Here is a 13053-nt window from a genome sequence, read left to right on the forward strand (position 1 = left end):
TTGGAACTGCACCCACCTCCACTTGCTTTCTGGCTGTTTTGTCATTGTTTTCCACCTCCCCCAATAAACAGGGAACTGCATCAGGACCCTAAAAGGCCTTTCAAGAAAGAATTCTTGACCAAAGTTTTTCATCAATTAAACACGGGTTTATTTAGTACTTCTTATGCATAAGGCATGGGAAACAAAAAGAAATGGTCTCTGTCTTTTAGAACCTTACAGTGATGGTACATAGAGCAGGCACTTGCTCATTATTAATATCAGTTGACCGCCTATATATTTTATATATATATATATAAATATATTCTATATATTTTTAGTTGGCCAATTAATTTCTTTCTATTTTTAGTAGAGACGGGATCTCGCTCTTGCTCAGGCTGGTTTCGAACTCCTGACTTCGACCAATCCTCCCGCCTTGGCCTCCCAGAGTGCTAGGATTACAGGCGTGAGCCACCGCGTCCCGCCTGAATGTTTTTTTAATAGCAGGAAAACATCTTTGGAATTTTATTTATTTATTTATTTATTTATTTTTTTGAGACAGAGTCTCGCTTTCTTGCCTAGGCTAGAGTGAGTGCCGTGGCGTCAGCCTAGCTCACAGCAACCTCAAACTCCTGGGCTTAAGCGATCCTCCTGCCTCAGCCTCCCGAGTAGCTGGGACTACAGGCACAAGCCACCATGCCCGGCTGATTTTTTTAATATATATATATATATATATATATATTAGTTGGCCAATTAATTTCTTTCTATTTTTATGGTAGAGACGGGGTCTCGCTCAGGCTGGTTTTGAACTCCTGACCTTGAGCAATCCGCCCGCCTCGGCCTCCCAGAGTGCTAGGATTACAGGCGTGAGCCACCGCGCCCGGCCTGGAATTTTAATAGAAGTCAATTATTTCTATGTATGAATTTTTTGGAATGCATATGACACACAAATGAACGCATCACTAGCCATTGTAGAAAAAAGCATAAAGATGAGATAAACACTTTTGAGTTTCTCTCTCCCCTGTCCTTTGCTCCTTGGCCACTCTGTGCCTCAACATGGGTAACCATGGTCAGGGAGCCTCAGCTCTTTGGCCCAGTATATAAATCTAAAAGCTGGTTCTATTAAATGGTTCTATTTAAATTGGAAACACGTGTCTGGGAAGTCTTTGGAATGGTTAAGTGCTCCCTGCTCTCACAGTCTGCAGATCTGGGTGCAATGGCAAGAATGATCTCAGTAAACCAAAGGGATTACAAAAGGGAGAGGGTTATTCCTACAAGGGAGAGACATGGACCAGAAATTAAATGTGCACCAAGAAATCTCTTGAGGAGACTCCAACTCAGCATAGGAAGGTGCTATTCATAATCAAAGCCAGCTGCTGGATGCCTGACCAAAGCTAAACTCACAGGAATCCAGGCAGAGGGCCCTGTGCATTGGCTCAGGCAGCCTCAAGGAGTCAGAGCCCTTCTGCTTTTGTACCTGGCACAAACAGCTCAGTCAGAAGGGGTAAGAGTTTTACAGTTCGGAGGTGATCTACTCTTCCTAGCCAGACTATGGGGCAGGATGCTTCTCTTACATTCGCTAGGCAAGGCAAACAGCCCTAGCAGAGTTATAAAACAATTTAACAATGTGTTTTATTGCTGGTACTAAGTGTTGACATGGAAATTGAGATGGTTGGGGAGGGACAGGGCAATGCTAACAGGCTGAAATTGTATCTGAGGTCAAAAGACCAGTATGTAATTTCTTAGCACTGTTTCTCAGACATCTCCCTGTTTTCACTGTTTCCCCAGGTTTGGTATTAAGAGACACTACTTTGGTTCAATAGAGAAACTGCAGAAAGCAATGTTTCATGCTTGCACATTTGGTGACTGTGCAGACATGAAATCACTGCAATTTGTAGTAGACACACGTGTCAGATTAGGGTGGGGACAGTGGCCAGGGCAGTGCTTTCTGGACTTAGAGGCCTCCTGTGTGCACTGTATTGGGAGAGGGTGGACTTTAGCAAATGTGGCCTAGGATGGTGTTGTGTAATTTAAACTCACAAAAGTTATTCATATAAAGCCTTTAAGGCTCTGCCAACAGTAAACAGGTAAGATCTAAGGTCTTGGAACCTTTGTATTGTCAATTAGCTGCAGTCAGTAAACACTGACTGATGACAGGGATACAGCCAATTTGATTTAAAGGGGAGGTAATGATACCTTAATTATAAAGTGGAAATTTAGAACTGCTTATGTCACCTAAACACATGAGTCTCTTCTACACGGGAAATCTGGAGAGATGGCCAAAGCAATGGCCCAACCACTATAGTTATCTACATAAAAATTTATATGCAAACTAGGTGAACATTTGCAAATGAGACTGAAATTCAAAACAGCAGAATTGATCTGGTAATGCAGTATCAGGAAAACGGAAAATGAATTAGAAACATCAATATATGACCATTTCTAGATTAAATAAGAAGTTTGAGGGCAGATGTTATCTAGGTACACAATAATCAGGGGGGAAAGTATAAAGAAAAGACATACACAGAAACATGGATGCCTGAGTGTCAGCCACATTATGTCACCAAAAAAACAAAGAAGGTCCCTGATACTCCCTTGTGACAAGGACTGAGTCTAGTCACCATTATATGCCAAATACCTAACATGACACTTAGGAACTCAATGTATTTTTTGTTTAATAAATGATTAATTTTTTCCTTGCCTTGTTCCCCAAAAAAGGACTAAGATTTTTTTGAATGAATTAATAAACAATGTGCCAATTCTCATATAAAAAGATAAAATATGTAATATTTTACTGAAGTAGAATGAAAGAACGTCCTGTGAAATGGAAATTTAATGTGTGATATATTTTAATTTATGAGTATCCCAGACCATGTAGCTTGATTGTCCATTTGACTAATAGCTTATGGCTGTTTCATGAGAGAATTAAATACTAGTAGACTGAACATCAATGAAAGCAGGACAGTCCTTTGAAATTATTGTTAGGATTCTAAAGGGTACTTTTATGGGTTGATGATATATATATATATATTTTTTTTTTTTTTTTGAGACAGAGTCTCACTCTGTTGCTTGGGCTAGAGTGCCGTGGCATCAGCCTAGCTCACAGCAACCTCAAACTCCTGGGCTCAAACAATCCTTCTGCCTCAGCCTCCCGAGTAGCTGGGACTACAGGCATGGGCCACCATGCCTGGCTAATTTTTTCTATATATTTTTAGTTGGCCAATTAATTTCTTTCTATTTTTAGTAGAGACAGGATCTCGCTCTTGCTCAGGCTGGTTTCGAACTCCTGACCTCAAGCAATCCTCCCTCCTCGGCCTCCCAGAGTGCTAGGATTACAGGCGTGAGCCACTGTGCCCCACCTGAATGTTTTTTTAATAGCAGGAAAACATCTTTGGAATTTTTTTTTTTTTTTTGAGACAGGGTCTCACTTTTTTGCCCAGGCTAGAGTGAGTGCCGTGGCATCAGCCTAGCTCACAGCAACCTCAAACTCCTGGGCTCAAGCGATCCTCCTGCCTCAGCCTCCTGAGTAGCTGGGACTACAGGCATGCGCCACCATGCCCGGCTAATTTTTTCTATATATATTAATTGGCCAATTAATTTCTTTCTATTTATAGTAGAGATGGGGTCTCGCTCTTGCTCAGGCTGGTTTCGAACTCCTGACCTCAAGCAATCCGCCCGCCTCGGCCTCCCAGAGTGCTGGGATTACAGGCGTGAGCCACCTCGCCCGGCCTGGAATTTTAATAGAAGTCAATTATTCCTATGTATGAATTTTTTGGAATGCATATGACACACAAATAAAGATGTTATAATTCTTTTAGGAAGCTGGACACTAAAGACATGAGATTTTCAAACGTGAATTTTATTCAGTGGATAAAAAGACAACATTCCTGGGATTATGTGTGTAAATCCTTCCTCCCAGTCTGAATGGCCTCAGTCTGTCAGATGTATAAAATGATAAGGCATTTAAGAACCTGGCAGAGAATCCTAAAAAATGGATGGCAGGGCTGGGCATGGTGGCTCACGCCTGTAATCCTAGCACTCTGGGAGGCTGAGGCAGGAGGATTGCTCAAGGTCAGGAGTTCAAAACTAGCCTGAGCAAGAGTGAGACCCCGTCTCTACTAAAAATAGAAAGAAATTAATTGGACAACTAAAAATATATAGAAAAAATTAGCTGGGCATGGTGGCGCATGCCTGCAGTCCCAGCTACTCAGGAGGCTGAGGCAGCAGGATTGCTTGAGCCCAGGAGTTTGAGGTTGCCGTGAGCTAGGCTGACGCCACGGCACTCACTCTAGCCTGGGCAACAAAGCAAGACTCTGTCTCAAAAAAAAAAAAAAAAAGAAAAAAAAAATGGATGGCAAGATGCTGTTTATTTTATTGAAATTATAACCATGAGATAACAGTTGTAAATAAAAAGAAACTCAGGGTTTGGGAGTACAGTTCCAGGCATTAGCTCATTCTTCTTAGCCCTTGAACACAAGCACCAGTAGTACATTACAAGGCCACAGTGGTATGCATGGGGCTCTGAGCGAGTGCTAAGGCAATCCAAAGTGCGCTGTATTACTTCGGGGAAATGCACTCTGACTTCCCTTCAATTTGTATAAACCTTTTGCCTTTTACAAAAACCACATTGGGGCACCTGTGTTTGGGTAATGTTTGAGAGCATCTTTCCAAAAGGGAGTTTTGAGCCAGAGAAGAGTGAGTGGATCCCCTATCATCTCTTATTTTGCAGGTATACTAACTCTCCACAATAGGAGGGCTTTTAAAGCCACACATGGCTCCCGATGTTACACAGGCCCACATATGTTTAAGTACATTTCTAATGTTTTGAGTGGGTAACCTGGTTGCTTAGCTGGATATCTGACAATTATTAGAGAGATGTGTGCCAGGTTTTTGCATAAGGTTTTTTTTTTAACCTTATTTCTTTAAACAAGACCCATTTAGACATAAAATACTTTTGAGGTGAAATCCTAACAAGGTTAATGTAGAAAGATGTCCATGCAAAACAACCCAAATACCCAAGACCAAAGCTAGGAAAAAAACTCAGCTCAAGATTTTAAAAAAGTTGGCTGGGTTCAGTGGCTCATATCTGTAATCCTAGCACTCCGGGAGGCCAAGATGGGAGGATTGCCTGAGGCCAGGAGTTCAAGACCAGCCTGAGCAAGAGTAAGATCGAGACAGTCTCTACTAAAAATAGAAAATTAGGATGTGGTGGCACATGCCTGTAGTCCCAGCTATTGGGGAGGCTGAGGCAGGAGGATCGTTTGAGCCCAGGAGTTTGAGGTTGTAGTGAGCTACGATGATGCCACTGCACTCTACCTAGGGCAACAGAGCAAGACTCTGTCTCAAAAAATAAAAAAGATTAAAAAAAGTAATTGGCTTGAGCAAGTCAAAAGTTGGTTTAAAACACAAATACTGCATTTATCCAAGTTGCTAATACTCACTAGCTTCATTATTAAGGGATTGGTTTACTAAGTTGTTATTTTCTTGGGCTACCACTTCTAGTTAAGACCCTTGTCATCTTGGGCCTAGAAGATTACATTAGTCTCCTATTATCCTTTAGTTTTTCGCCTCTCTAATGTGTCCTGAATATTTTCCTAAACTGTTGTTTTCAAAACCTTCAATGGCTCCCTTTTATCACAGTATTAAACTCACCCCCTCAGCCTGGCTTTTGAGTCACTTCATACTTTGTGATTTTCATTTTGGCTGTTAACTCTGTGTCATACTACCAAATGCAGTGGGTTCTCAGTATCAATAGACGAGACATGAAAAAGTAACAGCATGAGCAAGTGCTCTGGTATTGCTGTTACATAACTAGGTAAATATTTCTTTTCAGTGCCAATAAAATTGTTCAGGTGAAGATATTCAAATGCCAAGCATGCCTTTTTCTGCTCTAAAGTGTAGGGGTTGTAATATACTTTTTAACAAAAATAGACATGAATTATTCTTGATTTATTCAGGTCTCCAATATATAAAACCTAGAGCTAATATGTTCTTTCATTCCTAATATAGTAAAGTTATTGATTAGAATTGGTTTGATTAGGTTGGTCTGTGTGATGGTTACTTTTATGTGTTGACTTGACTGGTTTAAGGGATAGCCAGATAGCTGGTATAAAATTATTTCTGGGTGTGTTTGTGATGGTATTTCTAAAAGAGAATGGCATCTGAACTAGCAGACTGAGCAAGGAAGATCTGCCCTTACCAGTGTGGGTGGGGATCATGCAATCCCTTGAGAACCTGGATAGAACAAAAAGGCGGAGGAAGGGTGAGTTTGCTCTTTTGTAAAGCTCTTACCTTCAGTAGCTTCATCAGCCCTTCCAGTTGCACCATCAGCTCCCGCCGGCTCTCCTGCAATGCTGACATCCTCTGCTCCAGTTCGTCCTTCCTTTGTCTGCACCCAGAGGAAAAGCCCATCAGAAATGAAACTTTGAAGATAAAGGGACTCTCAAAGAAGGGTCTAAGAGGCCAGGTGAAATGGGTTTTAGACCTGATTCTGCTACTTGGCAGTTTATGGGATACTGAGCAAGTCCATTTAACCTCTGACACCTCTTGTATGAAATGGTGTTATCTGTTTTGCCTGCCTTCCTGTACTATTGTGAGAATAGGTAAAAGTGCCTTGGAAAGTATACGTTTCACATAGGGAAAATGTATTATTTATAAAATTATATAAAACTAATCCAATTTAAATTAATAGTGGAGAAATTATATCAAACTGCTCAGGGGTAAAAAAAGGTTCAGTAGTCAGTATTTTCAGCACTAGACATCAGGTTGAAGAAGGGTGACAGATGGGGATGATTCCCTGTGTCTAAGAGAAGTCACTTTTCCCTGAGGACAGATTTCATATCATCTATTCTAGCTCAATATGTCCAAAACCAGACTTAAGACTTTTCTCCCCAAATGTTTCTCTTTCCCAATTTCCCTATCTCTGCTATTTTTTCTTCCAGGTGTCATCACTAAAAAATTCAGTCCTCACTGATACTTTCCTCTTTATATTCAATGAGTCACTCAATGCAGAAGATTGTTTCTTAGAAAATTTATATGCCTATCTTTCTATTCCCACGTTTCTCACTTTATCCAGGTGCTTCTTACCTCACACATGTAATGGTCTCCTAGCATGATTAATCCTGATTTCAGCTTTTATGGTGAGGAAAAGCAGTGGTTATAAATCAAGAGGCTTGAGGTTTAGTGCTGGCCCTCTCATCTACTAAATATGCAACCTTGGACAAGTCAGTTACCCTCAACTTTCTCTCCTCTAAAATGGGACTAATAACAAACAGCAGCAATATTTTGAGAACTAAATAAGATAATAGATGTGAGAGTGTTCTATGAAGTTTATTTAAAATGCTGCTCAAAGCTAAGTGGTGTCCATTTCACCATCCTGTGTGATAATCTCACCAGAATTTTTAGCATCACTAACCCTTATCCTGCACAATGTAGACATGTGCTATCCCACACAATAGCCACTAGCCACACGTGACTATGGAGCACCTGAAACGTGGCTGGTCTGAATTGTGATGTGCTGTAGGTGTTATATACACACTGGAATCCAAAGACTTAGTGTGGAAAAAAGAAGGCAAGATATTTTAATCATTTTCTGATACTGATTCCATGTTGAAATGATAATATTTTGGAAATATCAGATGAACTAAAATATAGTATTAAAATTAATAACACCTATTTATTTTTAGTTTTTCAATGTGGCTGTTAGAAAATCGTTAATGACATATGTGGCTACATTATATTTCTATCAGAGAGCACTGCCTTAGAGTCCACCCACATTTCTATCCCTAGCGCCTCACCTCCTATTCCCATCCGTGCTGGGACCTCCAGCTGATGGTTCACTTTTCCCTAAAAGGCCCCATCATTTTGACTCACAGGTATTCCCAAATCTTCCAAATCTTATTCATTCCTTAATGTCTGTCCCAAACATAACTCTTTCCAGGAAGCTTCCCCTGATTACTTAAGTAGAGCCAGCTTAATTAATTCCTATAGCAATATAGTGCTTCTCTGTGGCACTTAATTTACTTTATCTTGTATAGCGGTCATTCCTACCATGATGCAAAATCCTTGAGGTCAAGGGATGAGCTTTACTCATCTTTGCATGTATTCAAAGATTAAGAAAATATCCAGTATGTGCTCATTAACATCTATTGAACTTAACAAAATCATGATTTGAAACCCTCCAAGAATTTCCAATTAAAAGGATTTGTTTTGTAAAGTTTGGGTTTAGTCAAAAGGCTGCATTCAAGGATCCAGAAGGCCACATGTGGCCCCAAGGCCGCAGGTTCCCCACCCCATTATATCTTTCCCTACACAGAATTTTCTTATCGACATTGTATAATATTATGTAACTGATTACCAAATTATTTTATGTTTAATTTCCAAAATTAGATTGTAAGTTTTTAGGGTAGACTCACTGTGATCTAGTCTTCATACTCTCTAACTTTCCAGTGCAGATATACTTGATAAGAAGGATCTGACTTAATTTTCTTTTCTTAGACAGGGTCTCACTCTGTCATCCATGCTGGAGTGTAGTGGTTTGATCATAGTTCACTGTAACCTTGAAGTCCTGGGCTCAGGGGACCCTCCTGGCTCAGCTTCCCAATCAGTTAGGATATGTGCCACCATGCCTGGTTAATTTTAAAATTTTTGTAGAGATGGCATTGCACTATGTTGCCCAGGCTGATCTTGAAATCCTGGCCTCAAGTAATCCTCCCTGGCCTCCCAAGGCGCTGGGATCACAGGTGTGAGCCACCATATCCAGCCTAGACTCATTCGATTTTCTAGGATGGCTTCGTTCCTTGAACTCCTAAGCCTGGATGCAAGATTCTTTATCTGTGCTGTGTGTGATCAGACAATTACATTGCAAGGTGAAAATGAATGAACTACAGCTACATGCAACAATGTGGAAGAATCCTAGATAGTAATATTGAGGGGGAAAAGTCCCAGAACACTGTATATAACTATTCAGCTCAAAAAACAAGAAGCAAAACTAAACATTTTATTATATGGGATTACAATGTGATAATACTGTTTAAAAAACAAGGGAATGATAAACCAAATTCTGGAGAGAGGTTTACTCTGTGAGGTAGGTGGAGGCAGGAAATGGGGTAAGGTAGGGCACTTAGATGACATGGTTTTAGCAATATACGAATTCTCAATAGGATATGGGTTTATAGGGATTCATTTTATCATTATGATTCACTTCGTTATACATTTATCACACATATTTTTGTAACAAACATACCACTAAAAATAATAAAGGGAAAAAGACAACCCTAGTGGTCAAGAGCCATAATCATTAATCCTATGGATGAAATTCTCTATCTTGTGTTATTGTACTAGCTGTGTATTGGCAGTTTTTGACTCATATACATATATATATTTAATTTTTTATTTTTAATTATTATGGGTACATAATAGTTGTATTACTTTATAGAGTATAGGTGATTTTTTTTTTTTTTTGAGACAGAATCTCACTCTGTTGCCCGGGCCAAAGTGCCGTGGCATCAGCCTAGCTCACAGCAACCTCAAACTCCTGGGCTCAAGCAATCCTTCTGCCTCAGCCTCCTGAGTAGCTGGGACTATAGGCATGCGCCACCATGCCTGGCTAATTTTTTCTATATATATTAGTTGCCCAATTAATTTCTTTCTATTTATAGTAGAGACAGGGTCTTGCTCTTGCTCAGGTTGATTTCGAACTCCTGACCTTGAGCTATCCGCTCGCCTCGGCCTCCCAGAGTGCTAGGATTACAGGCGTGAGCCACTGCGCCCGGCCTCGTGATTAGTAATGCTGAGTAATTATTTTCTATTCCAAAATCCTAAAGAAATTCTTCTACATTTTCTTCTAGAAGTTTTAAAGTTTTGTATTCATGTTTAATCTATCTGCTGTTTATACACATAGTGACGTAGAAAGCCAGTATGTTTGTCTACATGCATAAACAATTATTACAGCACACTTAATAAATAGTTCCGCTTCTTCTGTGATCTAGAAGCTGCTTTTGAGATTAAATATTTTTATTTCTCAAACTGTAAACCCTTCTTAGATCTTAGGTCTTAAATTCCTGCTTCTTGATGCCTTGTGTGATATTCCTGGACTCCACTCTGTGCCTACGAAATTTATTAATATATTTTTTAGATCCTTCCAGCTTAACTGAGCACTTTTAGCAATCTCAGTTCCAGCAAGAGACTAACAGACTAAGAATGATGGAGTTTTTTTGTTTTTTTGCTTTTCTAGATATAAAAATAGTCACTTGTGCCTGAGCTGAGGTGGGGACAGACAATAGGTATATCTTATGCTGATACTCTGAAGGCTTACAATCTGCCCAAGTTAGCAGCATTCATTTTCCCATCCTTCCTAGCATGATATGAAATGTACTAATATCACAAATGTGCAGCCATGAATCACAGAGCAACCAAAATTTTATCCTAGCTACATTTAGAAACTAAATAAATTTTTAGGAGACTGAAATTTTTAAACCACTAACGATTTTCATCTGCACAGTTTAAATTACTTATTAATGATATAAATCTGAACAGTAGGACACCTATGAAAAAACAATAATCTCCATTGTCTAGGAAAAGAAATCATGGTTGAGAAACTAAATTAAGCTAATGGAAGAGCTAAAAAAAAAATCATATTCAGCTATACATTAAAAATCAACCTGAAAAGAAAAATCCTACTATTTGGACATCTAGAGATCTGGTGAGAATCAAGTCACTAAACTCAGTTTCCATAATGTTTTTACTTATAGAAGAATACACACACATTTTTCTAAGATTGACAGGACATAAGACCCTAATAACAGGTCAGATCACACTCACGTTATGTTCTGGGAAGATATCCCCACTCCCTCCAAAACAAAAGCAAACTGGGAGCTGAAGTTGCTCACTCCTCCCATTTTGATCCTATGCCCTTAGTTTCTTGATCCTTGAGACAGTTTATATTTATGTACAAGTGGGAAGCTACCATAGCCACTGTGAAAGAGATTCCCATTTGGTTTCATGTCTCGGAGGATGTGCATAGGAAGCATCCTTCTCCTTCAGTGGCATCCTGCTCCGACTATGAAGTGCCAGGAGGATATACTCATAGGAAAGGGAAAGCATTATTTCTGCCAAGAGTCTCTAAAGTCAGATTAATTAGTAAGATAAGAAGAGGGACTGCAGTACAATGGTCTTCTTAAAGCAATCACATAAGTATAAACACTGCTCTACTTGTCCTGGAGCTGACACTGGTATTTACCTAGTTCTGTGAGGATGACTGACTTTCTCAGAGTGATTACTAATGGAACCCAAACATGTGAAGCAACAACAGAATGGGTGGCACTCTTAGCCACTTTTGTTCTAACAAGACTAGGTATACTGATAAATAGATTCTACCCCACTTTTTTGTTTTCCTGAGATAGAAGCTCCCGCTGTCATAGATTACAGTTTGGGGACAGTGGTGCACTATCCCTACTTACCTCAGCAGCCGCAGCTCTGCCAGCAGCGTGGGGTTCTGCTGGGCCTTCTCAGGAGTGGGTTGGGAGGCCTGCTCGTGTTCCAGGCGGAGGCGCTGAATCTCCTGCAGGATCTCTCTAGAGGAGGGATGAGTGAAAGATGGCTGCACAGGGCTTCAGAGCTCCCTCTCTGTCCCTGTTAGAGGTTTTTCCTCTAGCAGTGCCTCCTCTATCAATTTAGTTCTGATTTCTTCCAGATGACCAAGATATGAAATGGACCCCTTCTCAATATTGCTTTACCTGACATTCCCTGAATGAAATAATCTTTGTGGTAGAAAAGGTCATAGAAATGTTCAAGAACTTGAAAAATCTCCATAAAAGGAAAATGACAACCAGAATGCTTGATTTACTATTTTTCTCCAGGGGAAGAAAAAGAGAACTTGAATCTCCTAATGCAGGCCCTGCACTGACTTCCCCCATTCCCTGCCTTCCCTGGCCCCAACCTCCTGACTTACTTTAAGTTGGGTCCCTTATCCTGTTTCTAAATGGCTTTCCCCTCTCCATATTTCTAAATGGCTTTGTTATGAGGGACCAGTCACACGTAGCATAATGGGTCAGGACAAGATGGCTAGATAGAGCAAAGTTCTGCCAGGAAGGACGGTGGAGAAAGTAGTTGCAACAGGGAGACATACTGGTGGGAGGAAGCCTGGGGCAAAGAATCTACCTCAAGGCATGTGAGCAGCATTTGGACTACCAGAATCAACAGCATGCAGATATATACAAATTAGCATCCAGGGCATTTAGTGTACTTGGGCTAGCCTATATTTATGGAGGCAGGATCTTCCTTTGTAGTCAAAATCCATCTAGTTGGCAAGGAAGAGAATCAGATACTCACATGATAATCCTGTACATTAATAACAAGTTTGGCCCTTGCTTCTTACCTGTTTTTGTTTTCCAGTTCTGCAATAAGCTGTCTTTGTTGTTTGTTGGCATCAAAGTTAAAGCTCAAGTCAGTGGGAGGACGAGCCTAAAGTGGGAAGAAAGTAGTTTTTTTCCTAATTCAAATATATATCCAGAGTCCTAGATTGATTTTTTAAAAACAGATTTTGAGGTATGATTTACATACCATAAATCCACCCATTTTAAGTGTATAATTCAACAAGTCTTAGTAAATTTAAACAGTTGTGCAACCAATCACCACAGTCCAATTTTAGAACATTTTTCCATTACCACAAAAAATTCCCTCGTGCTGGTTTGTCGTCTACTGCCACTCCTACCCCCAACCTCAGGCAGCCACTGATTTGCTTTCTGTCTATAGTTTTGCCTTTTCTGGAAACTTCATATAAATGGAATCATACAGCATGTAGTCTTTGGTTTGTAGTTTCTAGTTAGGAGATTGCTTGAGGCCAGGAGTTCAAGACCAGCATAAGGTTTTTGAGGTTAACCCATGTTGCTCCATGAACCCGTAGTTCCTTCCTTTTTATTGCTGAGTAGTATTTCATGGTTTCCAGCTTTTGGTTATTATAAATGAAGTTTCTCTGAACTTTCATTTATAAATATTTGTGTCCATACATGTTTTCATTTCTCTTGGGTAAATACCTAGGAGTGGAATTGCTGAGTTATATGGTAAGTCTACATTTAA

General features: G+C 40.0%; 1 protein-coding gene across 13 annotated transcripts in view; it reads right to left on the bottom strand.

Moving 5' to 3' along the window:
- The window catches only part of DTNB (dystrobrevin beta), a 247434-nt gene that overhangs the window by 28989 nt on the left and 205392 nt on the right, over positions 1 to 13053 (bottom strand). For all 13 annotated transcript variants that reach the window (XM_076000601.1, XM_076000603.1, XM_012788139.3 and 10 more), the window contains 3 exons: positions 12353 to 12438; positions 11436 to 11549; positions 6268 to 6364 (listed from right to left, as the gene is read on the bottom strand). In XM_076000601.1, the coding sequence (XP_075856716.1) occupies positions 6268 to 6364; positions 11436 to 11549; positions 12353 to 12438 (297 nt within the window). The remainder of the gene's footprint in view (positions 1 to 6267; positions 6365 to 11435; positions 11550 to 12352; positions 12439 to 13053) is intronic.

The sequence above is a fragment of the Microcebus murinus genome, chromosome 3 (genome assembly GCF_040939455.1).
Source record: "Microcebus murinus isolate Inina chromosome 3, M.murinus_Inina_mat1.0, whole genome shotgun sequence".
Classification (NCBI taxonomy): domain Eukaryota; kingdom Metazoa; phylum Chordata; class Mammalia; order Primates; family Cheirogaleidae; genus Microcebus; species Microcebus murinus.